General features: G+C 36.4%; 2 protein-coding genes across 4 annotated transcripts in view; one reads left to right on the forward strand and one right to left on the reverse strand.

Moving 5' to 3' along the window:
* Positions 1-23,182, reverse strand: part of LOC109712589 (exocyst complex component EXO84C) — a 64,926-nt gene that overhangs the window by 25,485 nt on the left and 16,259 nt on the right. For all 3 annotated transcript variants that reach the window (XM_020236224.1, XM_020236222.1, XM_020236223.1), the window contains one exon: positions 1,369-1,463. In XM_020236224.1, the coding sequence (XP_020091813.1) occupies positions 1,369-1,463 (95 nt within the window). Of the gene's footprint in view, positions 1-1,368; positions 1,464-23,182 lie in introns of those variants that run through there.
* On the forward strand, positions 12,388-16,362 carry LOC109712591 (calmodulin-binding receptor-like cytoplasmic kinase 2). The gene is made up of 6 exons (XM_020236225.1): positions 12,388-12,859; positions 13,278-13,537; positions 13,636-13,804; positions 13,965-14,054; positions 14,354-14,652; positions 15,112-16,362. Exons 1-6 carry the CDS (start codon positions 12,511-12,513, stop codon positions 15,379-15,381), a joined length of 1,437 nt encoding a protein of 478 aa, XP_020091814.1. The 5' UTR covers positions 12,388-12,510; the 3' UTR covers positions 15,382-16,362.

The raw sequence follows: 23,182 nt of genomic DNA on the forward strand, positions 1-23,182 counted from the left end.
GAGAGTTGAGTAAATGAGGCTCTTGGTGTTGTCATGTAGGAAAGCTAAGCTGTTATGCAGGGGCAGGGGAAAAGGGTCAGAACGACCACAACCACCCCAAAAGTTATGCAATTCCTTTTACACCTCAAAAGGAATTACGGTAAAAAATCTCAATTTCTTGTTGTGGTCGCGCAAAACAGTTCTCACTCATTGAAGAAAATCCATTGAATGTTTAGTTATGAACAACTATTGGAGTCATGAAAGGTATTATGTTATTCAAGCCCATTCTGGCTTCGTAGATTTTCTTTAAATAAAAGATTCACTTGGAAAAGGGGAGGACCCTCCCCCCCCCCCCCCCCCCCCCGCCCCCTTATCATTTTTCTTGTTCAATGCTGCCCTCCGTCACTCAGTTCAATATCATCAGAACTCACAGGAAGACCAAACTGGGATCTAAGGCTTCCCTGCTTGCAAACACCCCTGCCATCCAAGGCCCCACCATTTGAGGGCTTCTCTAATCTAAAGGAATCCCATAATTTCTTTTAGAGATCTCTGACTCAATCAGTAAAGTTGGACTAAAAGTACTTATTGAGTATAAAAATATAAATTCTCAGATAGATTTTAAGATATTGAAGATAAATAGTTGTTTCACATTATCTAACATGATATTAGAGCCAGAGATTCTATGTTCAAGTCCCACCAAACTCCCACTTATTTAATTTCCTCACATTTAATTGAGTCCACGTCATAGGCCTATCGAAAAAAAGTCTCGAGCCCACACATGAGGGGGAATGTTGAGAACAAAAATATAAAAACACCATTCTTTGATAGCTTAATCTTTCATTGATAAATAATTGTTTCAAATTTCTTTAGAAGTAGCAATATTGGTGATAGACAAAAGGAGATATTCCAAAATAAACATAAAGTAAAACGTTGTAGCTACCCAACCATGTGTATGCATGCATAAAGACTACAGCTGTCCATTCTACTTGAAATTACATGGAAAATAAGTGGTTTCCTCATGTGCTAGTTACACTGTACTGAGATAATATGCAGAGTTGCAGACAAAGTCAATGCAAGTGTAACCAAGAGATCACATTAACATAGATAGCAACATATGCGGTTTCCTAACATATTTAACCAAATACCACAAAGAGCAATATTTCTCAATATGAAAGGTCTTCCTGCAATTTAAAACAGAAGTATGTGCAAATGAACTCAAAAATTGCATAGAAACACCAGGTATTTGCAAATTTTCTTTGCTAGAGATATTAGTAGCTAGATGGTACATCTAACAGCCTAAACTTTATCTAAAAGCAATGATAATTACAAAAATGAGTTGTCCCATGTTCTATAGACAATATTGAGGAAAATCCATATTTCTGTTGTTACCTAAGGAAGGCTAGATATTTTGACTGCATGTTCCCACAAAGATTTTCAACAGCATCCTTTAACTCCAAAAGTTCAGAACATATTTTCCTGATCCCCTGTAAAAGGAAAATGTACCAATACACATGTCATAATGCATAGACAATACACGATAAATTCTACTAACCTTCGTAGTAGAGGAGAGATTTGACAAGGAAAATTGCACTACTATTTCCTGAAATCTTAGTCAAATTCACCTTGTCCTCGAACTTTTGATTTGGATGTTTGACACTCCCGAACTTCTGAAAGTGCTTCCTTTTCGTCTTTGAGGGAATATTATTGCTTGCAATTGATGCATCCATACATCCATGCACCATGAAAACGCTTCCAGCCATCTCATACTTCCAATCCAGCTATCCAATTTCTAGTTAGATAATATGCTATGACTCTTTAACTCAATAAGTGGTAGGATTGAAGTATGAGATGAGATGGTGGTCCAATAATATGCTACACGGATACAATATGCGCCAAGTGCATCCAATTATTTTCCTCCAAAGAAAATAAGAACGAGGACTAGAATGAAACACTTTCAAAGTATGGGTGTCAAATGTCCAACTAAAGACGCTCAAAAACAGAGTGTAACTTGCCTTAAAGTTCAGAAACTAGTGGTGCAATCTACACTTCCGATAAAAAACTTAACACAAATCAGATGTATTTCTTGTTGAACATATGATGTGAAAAATGAGAGTGAGGATACAAAGTATTTTCTCTTTTCTTTTTATCTTTAAAGCGTTTAGTAGAAAGTGGAATTAGACGTATAAACACCAAGGGAAAAGCTTTCGACCTTTTACATACAAAAGCCTTGAGTGAGAAGCCAGCTACAAAATCAGATTATGCCTCTAATAAAGAGCTAATGAAATCCAAGAATAGTCAAGTGAATTTATCAATAAAAAAAGATTATTGCTTGACAATTATTCATAAGACTTACAAAGAACACAAACATGAACTAAAGCAAAGCACATGTATAACAAAAGCAAATTAAATACAGACATACAACAAAACTTCTCACGCTTCCTAAGTTAATGCTAATTATTAAACACATGGACAAATAGACAAATGAGTAAATAAGATAACGCTGAAAACAGACCAAAAAATTATTTATCTGAATTACTTGCATTTGATATATTTAACTTGAAGTGAATCCTAAGATCACTCAAACTCTCAGAAGTCACTGGTGCAAGAACTTTTAATAGGGAATGATCCAAATTTCCAACTACCTAATAAAGACAAATGTACAGAGGATGGTTTCTACAGTCCAAACAAATAACAACCACAATCATTCTGATAGGTAAATCACATAGAGAAAGCTCACAAGCACATAGGTCTAATCTATGGCCAAAATACTAGACTAAGTTGCTCAATTACCAACCCGAAGCCATAAAGTTGTTAAACTCTGAATACAATTAACAATTCTAAATTGGCAAAACTTAAGGATGTATATATTCTTTTTATATCCCCTCAACCAAATTTGGGCACTAGCATGATTTTTGGTTCAACACCTTTTATGTTACAATATTTTTCAGAGAGTATGCTGAAAAGTACATCTTGTGCAGGCACTGAACTTCAGCAAATAGCGGAGTTCTAGTAAAGAGTAGCTTGGAAGCTATTCGAGTAGTCCCAGCGAGGTTTGGGAAGTAAGAGTGCTTTCGGTGCAAACTCGATGCGAAAACGAACTTCGGAAAGCAAAATCTGCTGAAAGTGCAGATTTTTGTAGTAAGTAACAGAACCAAGATAGAGTACCGGTACCCAAGTGCGTAGAGAAGAAACCAACGTTCAGGTTTTGCGGAACTCTTTCTGAGTATCGGTACTAATTCATTAAGTATAAATACTAAATCAGGTGAGTATCGGTACGCAATAGAAAACCCAGAAAATCATCGTTCGAGTTTTGCGGAAGATGTACTAGTACTAAAGGTCGTGTACCGGTACTAAAACTCGAGTACTGGTACTCAGCACTACGAAACCCCAGTTTTGACTAGTTGTAATTCAATGTGTTTGGGGAGTTAGTTGCAATTTTGCAACTCAATATTTAAAGGGACCCCGGCCCCCTTCTCCCTTACCTGTGCACAAAGGGAAAACATCTCTCTTCGCTCTCATTCTCCTCCTCTACTCTCTAAAATCCCTCTCCAACACTTGGGATTTGGAGCAAACAAGCTTGGAGAAGCTTCTAGGTGTGGAGAACAAACTTCTTGGGGCAAGAAGAAGCTTAAGTAAAGGCAAAGGTGAGTTTTCGGAGTTTTAAGTTAGGCACTTAGGCCCCGTTTAGTTCGGGGTATAAGCGGGTTATCCCCGCTATTCCGCCAAACGGGGTGGTATTTTACCTGGATATTTTATCCGGTCAAACCTTGATGTTCCCGGTTATCCCGGAATAGCAAGAGATTTGCTATTCCACCATTTTGGTGGAATAGTGCTATTCCAATGCTTAATTTCAAACTTAATTAAATTATAAATTATATAAATATAATATGTTATAGAGTCCGGCTACTATGCTATTAATAGCGTGAAGCACTTGGTGCTACCAAGTTTTCTACCATTAGATCTACACTTTTGATCATTTTCACCCGTTAGATCATACTATTCAACCAACCACCCACTCAACCCTAGAGGGCCCACATCATCTTAACCATACATCTCTTAATCCAATGGCCAAAAACTTGGTAGCACCAATGACTTTGTGCTATTAATAGCATAGTAGCCTAGTTCAAATGTTATATATCTATAATACATTATACACATCTACAAAACCACGAGACCGTACTAGATCTCGAATGACATATTATGCTTGAAAAAAAAAAAAAAAAAGAAAACTGTGGGAAATATAATAAGAGGATTACTTAGGAAAGAGAAGAAGAGCGATCCGACCAATTATCTTCCCCCGTATTAAATCATGATAATACAGCCTTGCAGGCGATTTCAAGACTAGGGCAATCAGAAACCCTAATCTCGGTACATGTAGCCCTAATCCTTTAAAAATAATAATAATAATAATAACAAAAAAAAAAGAAAAAAAAAAAAGCTTGGTTGGTGAGTTATTATTTGAATTTTTGGTTAGTTAGTTCGCACGCACAATTGTTGTCGCCATGAACTAAATGCTTGATAGGCGACTAGTTGTAGTGGTCCTACGTTTGAGATGCTTCTGCTCTCACGGCACAGTAACCGATGAGCCACCGTAAAGTCGTGAACGGACCGAATCTCATGGCTCTTCCTCACCACCCCCAACGCATAAACTTTAACGAACCACGTCTAAGACTTCGTTGGTATTACGGAAAGATTACGTTACGTGCGGTGATAAATACCATAGAAGCACAAAGATAGAAGCAGAACCAAACAAACCCCAAGTAAAAAATAAAAGCAAAGAGAGAACGAGAATGACGAATTGGGATTACGAGGAAGCCAAAGGAGAAGGTGGAGACGACGGAGAGGCTGATGGCGACAGCGGAGAGCTCGAGGTCGCCGAGGTGGCCGACGAAGATCTGGGTCGTGGAATTCGTCCCGTAGAGGCATATGATGTTGAAGGCGATAGGCGCCGCGATCGCCCATAGCCGCCGAGACTCCTCTGCAAACACCCGCCACGCCTCCCCCGCCGTCCGCACCACAGGCGCGTCCTCCGCTGCCGATTGCGGCGATACTTCCGCATCCTCTTCGACGCCCTTGTCGCCGTTGAGGAGGAGAGGAGAATCCATTGATCCCATGTAAGAAAATGAGGAGGAGCAGATGTAAATAAGCTCCTATATATTCCTTTTATTTTTTGTGCAGTTGCTTGCACTTTTGTAGCTCTAATGGTATTAAACTTGGACACGTGACGTGGTAGTTAGAGACACACGGTCTCTACCACGGTATCTGGTGCGTGACCGTACCAATCGCAACGTACGAGTCGACTCTAGTGTAACGGAATCGGATCTAAGTACGCAATAAACAATTTTAAAAAGTGTAAAAAATACTTATTTTTAAAAACTTTTTGACTGTTTAAATTTGATATATTTCTAATTTCTAACTGGAACAGTTAGAGCAAGTGAAAATAAAGCCGTCAAAATTACAGAATCCAGAGGGGAAAAAAAGTAAACTTTGGACTTCGTTTTAAATGCCCTGCATATTTTTGTCGAGAATAAAGATGTGTTTCGAGTAATTAAGTTGATCCCCATTATCACTACACTCTTCATTTTTTTTTTTTTAATGCAACATTCTAATTCATGAGTGCAGTCACAAAATACAGTTATTGATGCCAATGAAAAGAACGAAAAAAAAAAGAAAACTTAAAAAGCTAATGCTTTTTTTTTTTTTGAAAAATAAGTAGCAAGTTACATGCTTCATTCATTAAGAAAAATGAACTGAGCGTACAAGATGAAAGCAACTAAGGCCTTCTGGAAACAGGCAAAAGAGAGGTAAAATTAAAAAGCGAAAGAGAAGGGGCAAGGTGAGAATATAAAGAAAAAAAAAAGAAAAAAAGTCTAGTGACACATCAGAGTAGTGCGGTCCAATTGCTATTCAGAATTTTGACACGTTCTAGAAACCGGGTAGCGTTGGGCGGATTTTTTCGAAAAACGGAGTTGTTTCTATCCGTTTAGACCACCCACCAAATCGCAACTAGAATGATCAAGCCTTGTGTTCTCAATGAGTCAACAGGGTTGCCAAAAATTACGGCCTAAAGACTTCGGACGTCGCCCGTGATGTCGTCAGTTGTGTCCAATCCTTCCACATTGAGGAGAAGGTATCGTACGTAAACACAGTTACTGAATAAATGATCGCAGCTTTCCGTAAGTACCACACAGAAAACACAGTTTTGGTCTACAAGCATACCTCGATTGAGCAATCTATCAGTGGTGAGTAATCTCTTCCGAAGTAACAGCCAAATGAAGACTTTGATTTTGATTGAAATTTTCAAATTCCAAATGTGCAAGTTCATCGAGACTCGCTGTCCGGCATCTGTGATGAACTGGTAAAGAGATTTGACTGTAAATAGTTGATTGGAGGTCCACCGCCATTTGGTTGAGTCTGGTCTGTTGCATGGGTAGTGGCCTAGGAGCAAATCTTTAAACATCGTTAGCCGTCTGCGACTTTCGATAGATTGGGACGCCTTGAAACCGCGACAGATTAAGCGCTATCTCCATCTGTCAGGGTTCCAGCACTGAGATACTTGGACCTCCTTGTTTCTAATGTTCCGAAAGATATCCGAAAATAGGGTGCGAAGAGCGGTTTCTCCAATCCAGATGTCGGACTACATCTTGATATTTCTTTCATCACCTAGCTCATAGGTTACTCCACAAGTAAACACTTCTCGACACCGGGCCACACTTTTCGACCGCTGGAAGTAGGGGACGAAGGCTCTACCCTCGAGTAGTGGCCTTCTTCTGACATAATAGAGAGATCTAATTAATTTGCACCAAAGTAGGTTTGGCTCATTGAAGAAGTGCCACCATCATTTGGTTAATAAGACCAAATTCATGGATCTTAAAAAGCTATTTCACTGTTGCGTGTACTACATGACATCTTATTTTAGGTTTCTAGCTACATTAACATTAAAATTTGACTAGTAGCTAAGTAAGCCACTGATTCACTCAATCATTCCTATTTGATGCCTGCATTGTGTTTAATGTACGATAGTGATTATGATACTGATTCAAGTAGTTAGCTAACTAATCAAATAATTATTTTTACTTGTCTTATTTATATTTTTTTCATTAAAAATTTTAAAAGCTATTAGATTTTTGAAACATAAATAATATGTAAAAATAACATTGTAAAAAATAGTCGTCGACTACTACGTTATCCGGATTGGTATTCTACTGGTGGGTAAATTGGGAGGTTAGGAACAACGTATTCTTTAGAAAGATCCAACAGGACCCGTCCCTTGCAGCTTACAAGATTAAGCAACTGACGAATCTTTAAGAGCAATTTCTATCAGCTAATTGGCGGCACGCTTGTAATCGGTAGTTTTTTTTTTTTTTTCCTACGCCCCCTCTGAGGACTGTGTTGTTTCACTTCTGTAGTTTAATTCACTTTTTTAATAAATGAAGTGGGTAACGTACTATCTATTTCTTAATGTATATATATATATATATATATATATATATATATATATATATATTATTATTATTATTATTATTATTATTATTAAACATTTGATGTGGTATACGAAACATGCAGATGCATGCAATAACTTATTCTTAGTTAGGTGCTTGTTGCGACGCCCATTAATTTTGTTGGAGCAATGTTTGGAAATACCCTTTCTTTTATTTTTCTATCATTATAATTTTATATTACGAGGAGCGCGTTCGGTATTGCAACTCAAGCAGACGAGAGAAAATAAATTATAACCGACTAAAATAATTTAAATTTTATTTTTTCAAAAAAAAATTACAAAATATTTTTAATTATGAAAGCGCGCTATGACCTGCGTGTTTTTTCTGAATTTTGAAGATTGAGCTTGCGAACTCGAGAAAGTTCTCGGCATCAGAGTTTCTTTTTTTGGTATCGCAATCACAATTGTACGGGGATCGGCGTGTGACCGGAACAGAGGACGAAGAGGAAGATGGTCTAATGCTGATGTGGTGCACCAAATCTAGCCAAAACATTCAGAACACAGTGATAATTATTGTCCTGGACCCACTATTGCACAACACTAGCCATTCTTTGGACTCCAAATTAAAAAAATCTGCCGACAATTTGGTGGTTCGGCTTATTTTAGAGTCAACAACGACTGAAAAGTGTAGCAATTTATCGCAATGACTATCTTACAGTTTCATTTAAGACCGGCAATTATTTGTGAGTCAGCTTATATTTAATTCAAAATAAATTTAACATCGTTCGCTTATTTAATGTGTCAACTCTAAATTTTCATTTTAAGAAATAGATCTTTACACCGACCGTTCCTAAAGTAAGTGGCAAAGAGGTTGGTGGTTGATATCCGAGGCCCAAGTTCGAACCCTAGTTGATTCACATTTCCAGCTAAGTTTATTTATAAATGAAATAAACGAAACAGGTAACGTGCTATCTATCTCTCAAAAAAAAAAGAAGAGGAAATAGATCTTTACGGTAGATGTTTAACAAATGAGTCAGACTCATGTTTGATAATAACAAGTGACCTTATTATGGTTCGGTGCAGTTGCTACCGGGATCGCAAAACCTCCTTCCCAATCTCGGTCTAGATCACACGCATCGATTCGTGATTGGCAAAGAGTGGCGAATTGGAATAGTAGAGTAGTATGTACTTCAATTTTTCTTAATCTAATTTATTTAGTCACCTTAAATAAATGTGATTTCTTAGATAGAATCATAAAAAAGAGTCATATATACTTGTATAGAAAAAAAAGTTGAGAGTACTGTTTTGATTAGAAGATAGAATATTTAATTGACCTTAATTGAAAGAAAAAAAAATTATATGGAAACAAAGAGAAGTTACTCACTTTTTTTACATACATGTCTATCTATATTGATATTCTAAATGAATCATATTTCAAAATAATGTTCTGACTAATTCTATCTCTCTCGTACTGCGTTCTAGACAAACTACTGAACCATGTTTTCACATACATCTACCACAGCATGCCATATTTCAGATAACTTGTGCTTTTGTGCTGAGTTTGAGCTCGGGCCTTAATTCAGGTCGTTGGGTGTGGTGGGGGAGAAGGTGTGTTAATTGTTGGACATGAGCGCAATTGTATCATCAGAACTATTTTCCAATTTTTATTGAAAAATATACCAAATTATATAAAGATTAAAATGTGTTGAGATCTTCTTAATAAGTATAATTTTAATGTGTTGAGATCTTCTTAATAAGTATAATTTTTAAGTTATCATATATAAGCTTTTGCATAAGAGGATCTTGCTTATTGAATTTTTAATTTTTGCCGTATTGAAAAATATATATTTTTTTTTAGAAAAAGGTAGCACGCTATCCGCTTCATTCATAGAGGAGTTGAATTAGGCTACAGTGGTGAAGCAACTGAGGCCGAGAGAGAGAGGGAGAGAGGAAAAAAAAAAAAATCTAATAGCAGGGACGAGTGAGTGCCCCCTGCCTTGAACGGCTCACTGCACCTTTTAGCATAGGGGAAATAAAACAAACGGTTTTTCAGCTTGGGGGTGACAAAGCGAGTGAGTGCCTCCTGTCTTGAACGGCTCACTGCACCTTTCAACATAGGGAAAATAAAGTATAGCGAGTGAGTGCCCCCTGCCTTGAACGGTTCACTGCACCTTTCAACATAGGGGAAATAAAGCAAGCGGTTTTTCAACTTGGGGGTGACAAAGCTTCGGGACCTGACGGGTTCCCACTTAAATTCTACCAAACTTTCTGGGACACTCTCAAAAGGGATATTGTGAACATCTTCCAGAAAATGTATGAGGAGAGGCTATCTACTAATTCCATTGGTTTTGAAAAATATATAGAACGTTAAATAAAGAGTGCTAAAGTCTCTATTATTTCGTTGTGCAATGTTATGCTCACTTTACATGAGTGTTTAGCTACAACTTGGGCTAAAATCAGATTGGGCCAGGTCGTGTTTGTGAATGCTAACAAGTTCCACCAACCTAATCTGAGTTGGGCCTAACCAACTCTTTTTTTTTTCTAAATGCATGAGAGCACTTTTAAGGACATTTATAAAGCTACAAACACGAAATTTAAAACAATTTTACATTGTAAAAATGCATGAAATATTTCTCCAAATAAGTCATTGCCTATCCACACCTCAAATAGAAATGATGGTGATTCTTTTAGTATTTTATACGCCTAAACCATCCACTGATAGTCTGATCGGTAAGTTACCTCACTTTGGAGGAGCGGGTGGTGGATTCGGTCCCACTTTGTGTGAGTTACACGGAGTTACCACCATTCTTAAAAATTTTAGTGCCTTACTATTATATTTGTCACTATTGCTAAAATTGAGTAACAAAATTGACTCGTAACTTACTCCAAGGGCACGTTGAGTAGCGTTGAACTTGAAACCTGTCGATCTGTAAGGCCTATCATTTAGTGTGATGTATATTTCTGAATCACTGACGTCTCAGTTAGCTAGCAAACAATCACGCAACATCAGAATGTTAGTGTACAGTGTTGAGTCTAGGGCCAAATTCGAACTTCTGAGCCACTAAGTATATGTGATCAGTATTATAGATTCCAATTGACACAGCTTTGTTGAAGTCTTCAGCCTTCAAATTTTGGATTCTTCCTCTGAAGCCCTTCAACTCAACCAAGCTAGTCGACGCAGGGCGGTCGGGCTTTGGCTAGACATTTAAGAATTTTCAAAATTAATTTCGAAAGGGACGTCGAATTTGATCTTATCTTATTTGCAAGAGGAAGGTTTACTGGTAAGAGTCATCCGAGTCGTCCGTTCACAAGTTTTACAACTTCTTAATCTACTTATGTGGCAATTCATTAACTATTTTTCTCTCTGATAATTAACATTTGTTTGCAAATTTTGAATGATTATTATCCTCACATTCTGTATCAATCATTTAACCAAATCTTTAATTATCGTCTGTTGCCACTTAGAAGTACATGGAGACTCGGTCAGGAATTCCCTCAACTACAAGTCATCCTAAAATAGACACTTCAATTTGTCTTGGTCGTTTTTTTAACTTATAATTTTTTAAATAAAAAAATTTAATTTGATCAGTTTAATAATTAGCTACTGATAATCAAGTAATCTAAATTTATTCGCTACAAAGTAGTTTACATTATTAAATTTGATGGAATAATCAATTATTTAATCTTTCCAACTAAAATCACTCAATTTTTTTAAAAAAAACATAAGATGGAGAGATCTTAACTAAAAAAAAAAGGATTATAGTTCAGCATTTGAAAACGGCATATATTTGAGAGGGTCTCCACATATTTCTTTTTAATCTTAAATTAAACATTTTTAAAATTTTGACATTTGAGAATCAAATTAAAACAGTAAATTATAGAAAGTTGAGTTAGAATGCTATAAGTAACAAACATGCTGCATTACCGACCATTTATTTTTGACGAAGGAGACTCCATATCGACAATCAGCATTGTTTTTTTTTTTTTTGAGAGAGAGATAGATAGCACGCTACCCTCTTTGTTTATTTTATTTAGAAATAAACTTAGCTAGAAATGTGAATCAACTAGGATTCGAACTTGGGTCTCGGGTAATCAACCACCAAGCCCTTTGCCACTTGCTCTAGGGACGGTCGGTGACAATCGACATTGTTGAACATAATTTATATCACCTGAAGTATTCAGAAACTCTTTTCAACATCATTGGTCTAATGATCACATGGTTTCAAAAGTTGTAATTTTAATAGCTAATATAAGATATTTTTTCATTTAATGGCGTAAAAATATCCAAATAAATTAAATTTTAGTTAAAAAATTACTTAAACTATTTAAAATAAGATCTATACTATTAATCTTATAATCGTTATTTTTTAAAAGATATTTATTTTCAATTATTTATTTTTATATCAACTTAATGGACAAAAAAATAATATCAAAAAATATATAAAATTTAATTTTGAAATATTTTAAGTAATTTAAATTATTTTTAACTGTGCCTGTCCATAGTTATGAGGCTCCATCCTCAAAAAAAAAATTGGGAAAACTTCAAAGACGCGTACCCCCATTGTGGTTTCATTTTTTCTCATTTTAGTATCATGTGGTTTAAAGTGTATCAAATTAGTACTCTATGATTTTGTACTTTTTTATTTTAGTATCCTGCGGTTTAAAGTGTATCAAGTTACTACCCTGTGATTTTGCATTTTCTCACTTTAGCACCCTGTGGTTTAAAAATTACAGGGTACTAAGTTGATAAAAAAATAAAACAACAGAGTACTAACTTGATACACTTTAAATAATAGGGTACTAAAGTGAGAAAATGCGAAACCTCACGGTACTAACCTGATACACTTTAAATTATAGGGTACTAAAATAAAAACGTGCCAAACTATAGGGAGGTTTTTGAAGTTTTCCCAACATTTTTTTAAAAAAAAAAGAGTGGCAATAAATTCTGCTTGCTATTGAAACAGCAGTCCAAGTGTCTGAATAAGCATACAGCGGAAGGTGGTTGTTTATATAATTTTATATTCAACAGAAAATATCTTCATTTCTGCGCTGTCCAACGTCGGCGTAGACTCGTCGTACTACCGTCGACGATGAGGGTTCCCAACCCGCCGGCGCTCTCCGACGATCGGAGGTCGCAATCCAGCAACCGGAAACCTACCATCGGCCACCGAAAACCTGCGGTCGCCGCGGCGGCGCCACCGACGACCCCGGAACGGCGCGGCGCCGCCTCGCGGAGCCCCTCCGCCGCGCGCGGGACGAGGACGCCGCCACCGCCGACGCCGACGCCGACGCCGACGCCGACGCCGACGCCGAGCTCCGGGAAGAGCTGGATCAAGTCCTTATTCCGAGCCATCAGATGTCGCTCCGGCAACCCCGAGACCGGCGCCTACCCGGCGACGAAGCCCTCTCCATCGGAAAGGGTGTTACGGTCTCCGTTGCGTAAGCTCTCGATATCGCCCTCGATTGGAATTGACCTGCTTGTTTCCGCTAGATCATTATGAGATCAAGTCCTTGTGATGGTTAAAATTTATGAAAAATGAGAACTTTGTTGTTCTTAGGAATTTCATTTCGATTTTGAAGCTAAATGAGTTTAAGATTTTCCTTAATCGGGTTATTCATGTGTGAACAACTTCCTAGAAATATGAGAAAGTTTAGGCAAATTTGTGTAAGAAGCGCTTAAATCAGTGTGAAATTGATTCAACTCTATTTTGTACTACTTTTTCCTTCATATTAGAACCTTTCACGAATGGACAACTGTTGGATTATAAAAATTAGAATTTTTGATAAAATATGGGTTACGAAGAACTCAGATTATCAAGATATTGATCAAATTTTACATGATTTGATCATTTTGTAGCAACACCGCTGAGGGATAAGAATGGGAGTTCCCGTGGTGGTGGCAGCATGGGGAGGAGGTCGGGTAAGGGGACATATAGCGGCGGCAGCTATCACGGTTCGCCGAGGACCTCCTCAACTATGAAATTCACCCTGACGGAGATCCAAAGGGCGACTAAGAACTTCTCTCCGGCCTTGAAGATAGGGCGAGGCATGTTTGGCACTGTTTATAGAGGGACACTTGACGACGGCACGCTTGTTGCAGTTAAACGCGCCGAAAAGGTTAGGTTCTGTTTTGATATCAATTTGGGGTCTTGCAGATTGATCAAAGTATTGATTAAAGAGAGAGAAATTCATCTGGAATTTTTTTTTTTTGGCAGAGACTGGATGATACCCAGCTGGGTGTCGAGTTCCAAAGCGAGATCAAGACTTTGGGGCGTGTAGAGCACTTCAATTTGGTTAAGTTTTATGGGTGTTTAGACTGTGATGGTGAAAGGATTGTTGTTATTGAACATGTACCTAATGGAACTCTAAGAGAACATTTAGAAGGTATGTTCCATTAGCTTCCTTCTTATACTTTTCTTTCAATCTCCTCATAATTGTCCTATAATTCTGCTTCGCTTTTGAAGATTAGTGGGAACACTTTCTAGTTTGAGTATTAGTTTTGTGTATGGCGCATATCAGCTAACTAGCTCTTAGTCAAATGCAGGTTTCTATGGAAGCCATCTTGACCTTACTGCGCGGCTAGATATCGCAATTGATGTGGCTCATGCTGTCACATATCTTCACACGTATACAGGTAACTTTGAGAAGCATAGTTACTCATGCAACTTAATATGTTTCCAGTATTATATATTGTGACAATTAGTTAGGCTATAGTACTAAAACTTTTATGGGAGTTTCATTGTTTGTAGTCTCTGTGTCATTTTCTTCTGTTAAATGAAGTTGATAAAATGACATAGTGTTCGTATAGATTGCTCATTTATGAAACCTATAATGCCTTTACCATATTCGATACAGTTGAATCCTAACATACATTCTTGTGCTCATTAATCATAGTTTAGCACAAGTAATTAATGAGATTTTTATTCTGTGCAGACCATCCTATAATTCACAGAGACATCAAATCCTCTAACATCCTTCTTACCGAAACTCTCCGAGCGAAAGTTGCTGATTTTGGATTTGCTCGATTTGGTACTGGTGATACCGGAGTAACACATATTTCGACCCAAGTTAGGGGGACTGCCGGTTACTTGGATCCAGAGTATCTTAAGACTTACCAGCTTACAGAGAAAAGTGATGTATATTCCTTTGGTGTATTACTGGTGGAGTTGGTTTCAGGGAGGCGTCCGATAGAGACTAAGCGGGAACACAAAGAACGTATAACAGCTAAGTGGGTATGTCTGGTTCTCCACTGATTTTTTAGTGCAAGCTACATCATTTTAAGAGCGACTTATAAGGTATTTTAGGTTAGTGAGTGAGTAACTTTTTCATCCAAGATATTAAAAACAGAGGTCTGAATCAAGCTTTAATTTAATAACATGACTAGTTGCAGTAGAGGATTCTGCATGTTAGGCGTTCTTTGTGCATCCTTATTTCAAATTTCAGGGTAGAAGGTTATTTATCACATCCTAAAAATTCAACAACTAAAAACTCTTTCTACTAACTGTGTGAGCTGTGATGGCTCCTCGCACCTCTCAAATACCGAGTACCTAGTGCCCCTTGTGAGAAAGCAAAGAACCTATATGCCGTTCAGGATTTGTTCAAACAGATTCTTAGTATTTTATGATGACACTGATATTAGTCTCAACTGGTTTTGTCAGTATAACCATCACTTATTTGTCCTACATTCATAGGCAATGAAGAAGTTCATGGAAGGGAACGCTATCGAAACATTGGATCCAAACCTCTCAGTGACTCCTGCAACCAATCTGGCTTTGGAAAAGATACTGGAACTCTCTCTACAATGCCTTGCTCCGACAAGACAACAGCGGCCGAGCATGAGAAGGTGCGCAGAAATTCTATGGAATATAAGGAAGGATTTCTGGGAGCTGTTGTCCTCTGACCCCATCTCCAAATCCTCCCATCATGGCAGGAAGTCTTCGACTACCCTGGAAAAGATTTAATTAACAAATTATCTGCCAAGTTTATGCTACTCCTATACTATTGGGTTAATTGCATACACCTCCCTGTAAACATCATGAAGTATAAATATATCTCTACAAAGTCCAACTTTTTTATGTTATTTCTATAAAAGTCCTATATTTTCAAATATGTTCCTGCCGCTAGAATCCGTTAGAAAATTTTAGTTAACCATAGGTAAAATACTTAATCATGATTAGTCAATGAGGTAAATTGATATTTTTATCCTTATATTATTATAATTTCTTCTCTCAATTGAAACTCTAGCAGTAAGAACTTTTCTTCTTTTTCCTCTTCCTCTTCCTCTTTCTTTCTCTCCTTCATGTTAGTTTTGAATTCGTAATTAGAATTTCTGTCCCCATTCATCCACGACACGTGTTGCATTGTCCATGTGGAACGCTTGTTGTTTTTCCATTTAATTTTTTATATGACTGTTTTTTGCTCAAAAGAGAAGGTTTAGAAAAAAAGAAATAAGAGAAGAGGTTGCAATAATGGTGGATTGGATTGAGTTTTAAAGAAGAAAAAGATGAGGAAGAAGATGACTATTAAAAATTTTTTAGGGGAACATTTTTGCATGATTATAGCAATTGGAGCTTTTGGAGAGACAAATTTGTGATGACAAAATTGATATTTCACTTATCTGCTGTTAAAAAATAAGCAGTTTTCTAATAGTAACAAACAGAGGGAAAAATATGAATATTACTAGACTTTTACAGGGATAGTATAAGAAAGTTGAATTTTGTATGAATATATTTGTAATTCGCTATATTTATAGAGAGTTGTATGCAATTAACCTTTTACTATATATATATATATATATTGAAGTTCTCCCCATTATTTGATTTTCGCCCTTTTGTATATATGAGATTAGCAGAGGCTGGCAATGTGTAATTATGTTTCGCAGATTTGTAATGCTCGATAATCTTATCACAAAAAATTAATAAAAGGACAAAAAAGGATTTATATTTTGTGACTGTACAAGTTGAAAGGGGTAGCTTTATTATTATTATTTTTTATTGTACAAGTTGTTTCTGTACTGTACTATGAGGAATGCCTCGAAAAGATTTTCGGTCAAGTCAATCAAGCTGATGTCATCCACTGGAGATGAAACTTTGGTGGTAAATTTTTAGTCAAGTCAGGGCCCGCCATCCGAAGACTGAAGGTTTTGACAAAAGTCAAAAGTTTTCTCCGACCGGCTTTATAAAAGAGACCTTCTATTCTGAACAACCTACTTAGAAGGGGTGGGGCAGGTAACAATGGGTGCATTATGTGTGGCACTGAATTAGAGACAGTAGACCACCTGTTGGTAGGTTGCGTAGTCAGCAAGGTCGTTTTTATTTCCATTTTAGACGTGTCCTACATCTACCCCTCATGTGAGGACGCCAAGATCGTTTGGGAAGAGCTGGTGAGGAGAAGGTCACAGACGGACACTCCAAAGCCTCAAATTTTTAGAGCGGCCATCTGGTAGGTGATTTTGTGCGCAAGAAATAATGTTATTTTTTAAAACATATCCATGAATGCTATCTCTACTGCTCACCATATTCGAATTCTGGCGAAAGAGTGGACTGATTTTTGCAGAGTCGAATGACGTTTGTTTTGCTACACCTTTTGGTTCGGACATATGTTTTTGCTTCTTTTGTACTCTCTTTTTTCTAGTTCCTTTCTTCTTCGTTTTGTTGTCTTCCTGAGGCCCTAGCTGCCTCACCATATGTAACTAAGTTCATTTATTTAATAAATGAAGCAGGTAGCGTGCTAACTTTCTCTCTCTTAGGAAAAAAAAAAAAATCCTGTTCATCCAATTTTAAGATGGTGTCCAATTTCTTTTGGATTGTTCGACTACTTGATTCACTCAAAAATTGGAAGATACTGAAATTTCGTTCCTAGCTAGCTCACATGTTTCAGATCATGTCGAATATTGTCGTTCGCGGATTCGCATGTATGATTATCGAAACTGAAGTACAAGTGCAGAGGCATCCATCTTTCCAAAAATAAAGTAAATCTACCCAAAGTATCTCCTATTTATGTATAATTTATATCAACTTCTTTACTATCATGGCTAATTAACATGCATATGTATATTTATTAATGTTATAGCCCATTCCCTGATCGCATATTACTAACTATTTTTAGCACAAGTGACGAAGAGTTTGATAATTGGTATTCAAAATTTTAAATTCAAATCCTGATTGTTTTATATTTTTGACTAAATTTAGTTCAAAAAAATGAATGAAGCGAATAGTACGCCACTTTTCTCGCTCTCTAAAAAAAAAAAAAAAGAGTTAATATTGCAACCAATTAAGAAGTAGGCCAGAGCCCAGCCCAAGCCACAGAGTCTGGTCCAGCCTAGTTTTTTCTTTCTAAAGGCACAATGTCATGCCAAAAAGGGGGAATAAAATTATACATTGGACCACAATCTTTCTACATATAGCAGTTTTTACTTCTCGAGAAAAAGTATATCAGATCATAATATTCCTATGTCAATAAATTAAATTAACTTAGATGAAATTGCTGATCAGGTTTTCTTAAAATTAATTATAAATAATGTACTATTTCTGTTGTACTTGTGCTTGTACTCTTGATCGATGTTTCTCCTCCTTTGATTGGAAACTAAGAAAAAGATAGTACAATAAACAAATTGGATAGTTTTTTTGTTGACTTTTATGATTTGCATGCCTTTTTTTTTTCTTTTCTCTTTTCCTCTTTCAATGTGACAGATAAATTTCTTAGATTCATCAATGATTAAGAATATGAATTATCTATTGGCTCTTACTTTGGAAGAGTTGCTACTCAATCTACTTTAAAATGATTCTAAATATCTTACAAATAAATTAAAAATAAATGGAGTATGTATATATATATATATATATAGGCCATGACTACTNTTTTATATTTTTCAAATTTAAATTTGATCTTAAATTTAAAGTTTGAAATTTCAAAATTTTAAATTTAAAATTTTGAATTTAAAATTTGAGATTTTAAATTTAAAATTTTAATTTCAAATTTTGAAATTTCAAAGTTGAAATTTTAAATTTAAAAATATCATTTTAAAAAATTAAAAATTCAAATTTAAATATAATTAGAGGGTAATATTATTATTTTTTATTTATAAAAATTCACTATCCTTCTTATTCCATCTTACCTAACCAAACGCTATTTTTTTTATTCCCAGGAATAACCCAATTTTCATCCAAACGCAAAATTTGATCTAATCCCTGCTTATACCTCAATTTATACCTGTCCCTGGAATAGCCACTTTTTGCTTATCCCCGAACCAAACGATACCGTAGGCTTTTAGATTTAACCCTTGGAAATGAGTTTTTTAACAAACCCTAAACTAATCTATATTGTAGCGATTAGCTATTGGATTTGGGTTTTACTGTGGGTTTTGGGAAAACCTAGATGATATTAGGGTTTTTGTATTTTAAAGGTTTAAAATTTGTTTAACCTTTGGAAACTCTAATTGAAAGTTAGAAAGACACGAAGCATAACGTCGTTTTGAGGAACAACAAGGGCTCGGTAGTTGATTTCAAGATTCGAGCCGATTTTGGTTTTCTTAGGCAAATTAGCTCTGAGGCTAGCAAATTTGCCTACAGGAGTATAATTACCAGTGTCTACAAGCAATTAGGGCTGAATTGAGGTGGATTGTGCTTCACCGAAGAGATTTGGTTGCTTTCCATGTCTAGAGAGTAAAATTTACATTGAGTTAATGAATGTTAAACGGATAGCTAAATAGGTAAATATGCATAACTAGGAAACATATATTACTTAAAAGTGAATAGCTACCAATGAACAAGTAAATGCATGTGTTAACATTTATATTCCTATGCTATGAACTAAGGATGTTGGTTGACATTCTTTAGGGACAGTAGAGAACTCAACATGCAAACACTAAAGAACCTAGTCCCATTGAACATAGGTTGGAAAAAACATAAAAGGTAGGATACCACTTGGACATAAAGATATGAAACCTAAAAAGGTTGACAATGTAGGGAGAAAACATATTTATCCTTGATTAGACCAAGAAAGCGGCAACTCCGCTACCCAAAAACTTGAGAAAGCGGCAATTCCGCTACCTAAAAAAATGTGGCCGAAGGTGAGCGGCGATTCCACTATGTATGAACCTATGGCTGAGGGTGGCGGCGATTCCGCTACCCAATGCCAACGGCAATTCTGCTATGAATTGACCGACGACCAGGATCAAATGACATGGATTAGGTAATGGAATAGTAAATATAACATGGCATAACTTACATGTATAGATTTCATTATCGCATGAATAGAAGCATAAGCATGTTTACTTTCATTTGTATACAGTAGTGACTTGTATGCTTAGTTGACTACATGTTATATACAAAATATATGCTTATGCTCCCTACTTTGGAGTTTGGACCTGCTAGGACGAGCTTTTTTCTTGAATGGCCGTACCTACTAGTAGCTATGCTTATAGTTCTCACTCTCATGTTTTCATGTCCGTCCGCAGGCAACGCGGCAAAGCGAAGAAAGGGCGTCGCACAATAGATAGAGGTCCTTTCCATTTTTGTTGATCCTCATAGAAGTACCATTTTGGGTTTGTAAGAAAAAAGGAAAATGAAATGTCATCAAATATTTTTGATTGTATGTGAAAAAACAATGTAATTAATGGGATGAATAATGTAATAGATAGTTCTTCTTTTATGTCAATATGATATCTTCCTTATATAATCCATATATATTATTCCTGATTGGAATGTGTAGTATACAAATATTGTGACGCCTTAGGCGGATAGGAAAGCTTTGTCCGTTCGGCGGATCTACGCACGTGCTCGGTGATGCTTCTGTTGCAAGCTTAGGGTATGACACCTTGACTTATGATTCTTCGACACCTTTTAATGATATCTTAGATGCTAGGAGATAGTGAAGCACCCTGGTTTCAACCTACCTTTGCACTTTGCTGAGAAAAACTAAATCACTATTGTAATGAAATGCTTTAATATGTCGAGGTATCACGGCAAGTAAAGGCAACACCATGATAATGATACATACATATATAGATAGATAATGATACATATAAATATATAGAGAGAGAGAGACGGTTGAGCTAGAATACTATCAATAGCAAACAGGCTCCATTGCTAATAATTTATTTTCGATGATGGAGCCTCGGAATCGACAATCAGCATTGTTGATCGTGATCTAGAGCACTTGAAATATCTAGAAATCAAATTTCATACTTATTCTGAAATTCTTTTTGTGCATTAAGTGGGCAAAAAAATGAATAGCTGAAAATAAATATTGTTAAAAAAGTGATGATAGGATTTTTGTTATCAAGATCAAGAGTGTAGATCTTGTTTTAAATAGTGTAAAATTTTTTTCTAACAAAAATTCAACTGATTTGAATTCGTTTACGCTGTTAAACGAGCAAATGATTTGAATTCTTTTACACCGTTAAACGAGAAAATGTCAGATTCTAGGGCAAGTGGGCATTCTATCCTTTGCACATAAATTGTGGTCGCCAACTAAGCCCATACCCAGTTACACAAAGCTGGAAATCCTAATCTTGTAGCCGAGACAAGGGATAAAAACTTAATGTCTGAAAAACCAAGGCCTGTCTGACCGCCTACCTACAATTTTTAGTGAACTTTGATCAGGAATGGGTCTTTTTCTTTAGCGGGAATGGTTGGAACGACATATATACATACATATATATATATACATACATTCATACATATACATACATACATACATATATATACATACATGTATATGTATATGCGCATACATATACATATATATATATATATAGAGTCCGTCTCCCGTACTTTCGAAAGTACGGGAGGCCCCGTGCTTGTAAGTTGTTTTTGATGATAGGACGTTCGATTCGACGATCGGCTCCGTTAGGTATGATCTACCCTATTGGAACTATCTAGAAACCAAATTTTAGATTTTTTTGACATCATTTACTAAGTGATCAAAAGGTCTAAGCTAGCGATCCATTTACTATAGCTTTTCAGCGTTTTAAATAAAAGATCTATAAAGTTTATGCGATCTAGTTCAGATTGCCTCGACTAGCAGCTAAGCCTTCGAGGTAGCAGCTTTTGCCGAATCCTCGTGCCTCCGGAGGCACGAGGATTATCGTGTGTACTGGATGAGAGAGAGAGAGAGAGAGAGAGAGAGAGATATATATATATATATATATATATATATATACATACATACATGTATGTATATACATGTACATGTATGTATGTATATATATGTATGTACATATACATATACGCGTATGTATATGTATATATATATATATATATATATATATATATATATCTCGATCCGAGGATACGAAAGCTTTCATGCCCTCCGGGGCATGAACATTCAACAAAAGCTACTACCCTGTAGGCTAAGCCGCTAGCCAAGGCAATTTGAACTAGATACGATAACCTTGATAGATCTTTGGTTTAAAGTATTAAAAAACTAAAGCAAACAGATCACTTGCTCATCGGAGTTTTACTTACCGACTTTTACTTTTAGAGTATTTTTTGTCACTATTTCCTAAGTTTAAAATTTAGCCTTCATAACTAGAACGATGACTACAATTCATCTTAAAAGATAATTTAAAAGTACATTAAACCTATGAAGATGTGGCAACTTGAATTTTTACACGGTGTAGCTGGCAATTTTATCAGTAAAAAANCGTGTTCATGCTTCGGAAGTATTTCTCGGATCCGTCCCACGTTATCAGCCCGACGACTATTCAGTTGCGGGAGGATCTGAGCTATGATGAGGCTCCATTGCAGATATTGGCATGTGAGGTGAAGCAATTGCGGAACATAAGCATTCCGTATGTTAAGGTTCAGAGGAATAATCACGAGGAGCGCGAGGCTACATGGGAGCTTGAGTCCTCTATGCGGGAGCGATATCCGCAGTTGTTTGTGGGGGATGCTTGATTTAAATTTCAGGGACGAAACTTCTTGTAAGGGGGGAATGATGTAATAACTGAGATTCGAATAATAATGGAAATTCGAATTTGAAGTTTTAAATTTCAAATGATATATATATGCGTGTGTGTGTGTGTGTGTGTGTGTGTGTGTGATAATTGACTATTACCCTTCAAAACCTCTGAAATATCTCAATTGCTCCTATATTTTGTTTCAAATATACCCCTTATATATTTTTCCGTTATTCAAAAATACCCCTGCTGTTAGTGCCCATTAAGTCATCTCAAGTTAAACCTGAGTTAAATTTTTACCATAGTTAAAAGATAGTGAAAATACGTATTTTGCCCCTAACATGAGGGCAACTAAGAAAAGTTGGTAGCGGTAGAAGGAAATATTTGAAAAGGTAAAATGGTAAATATTTCTTTTGCCCCTAACTTAAGGGCAAATAAGAAAAGTTGGTGACGGTAGAAGAGTATATTTGAAAAGGCAAAATGATAATTTTACAGAGATAACGGTTGTTCCTAACAGTTTACTAATAGAATTTAACTCTAGAAGTATATTTGAAAGACTATGGAACAATATTTAAATGTCGCCTCGTGCCCCTAAGAAGGGGGCATGGTACAAGGGAGGTCTCGGACCCCCGCGCCGTGCCGCGGCACACACCTGTGTATCGCGCGAGACAGGGCGATACGCGTGTGCGTGCCGCTGCACTATGCCGTGCTGGCACTTTTTCTTTTTCTTGCTTTTTTACTTTTTTTTTTGCTTTTTTGCTTTTTTTTCTTTTTGCTTTGTTCTTTGGGATACTCGAAGCATCCTGGGTATCCCACACCCCCGAAAGACATTGCAAATCGGAGATCTACTTTTTAGGTTA

The sequence above is a fragment of the Ananas comosus genome, linkage group 7 (assembly GCF_001540865.1).
Source record: "Ananas comosus cultivar F153 linkage group 7, ASM154086v1, whole genome shotgun sequence".
NCBI lineage: Eukaryota > Viridiplantae > Streptophyta > Magnoliopsida > Poales > Bromeliaceae > Ananas > Ananas comosus.

Bases quoted from the DNA above. Each gene is read 5' to 3' on its own strand.
- LOC109712591 (XM_020236225.1), top strand. From the start codon at position 12,511: ATGAGGGTTCCCAACCCGCCGGCGCTCTCCGACGATCGGAGGTCGCAA. The intron at 14,055-14,353 runs GTAACTTTGAGA...TATTCTGTGCAG, and splicing joins ATATCTTCACACGTATACAG to ACCATCCTATAATTCACAGA. The intron at 14,653-15,111 runs GTATGTCTGGTT...CTACATTCATAG, and splicing joins AACGTATAACAGCTAAGTGG to GCAATGAAGAAGTTCATGGA.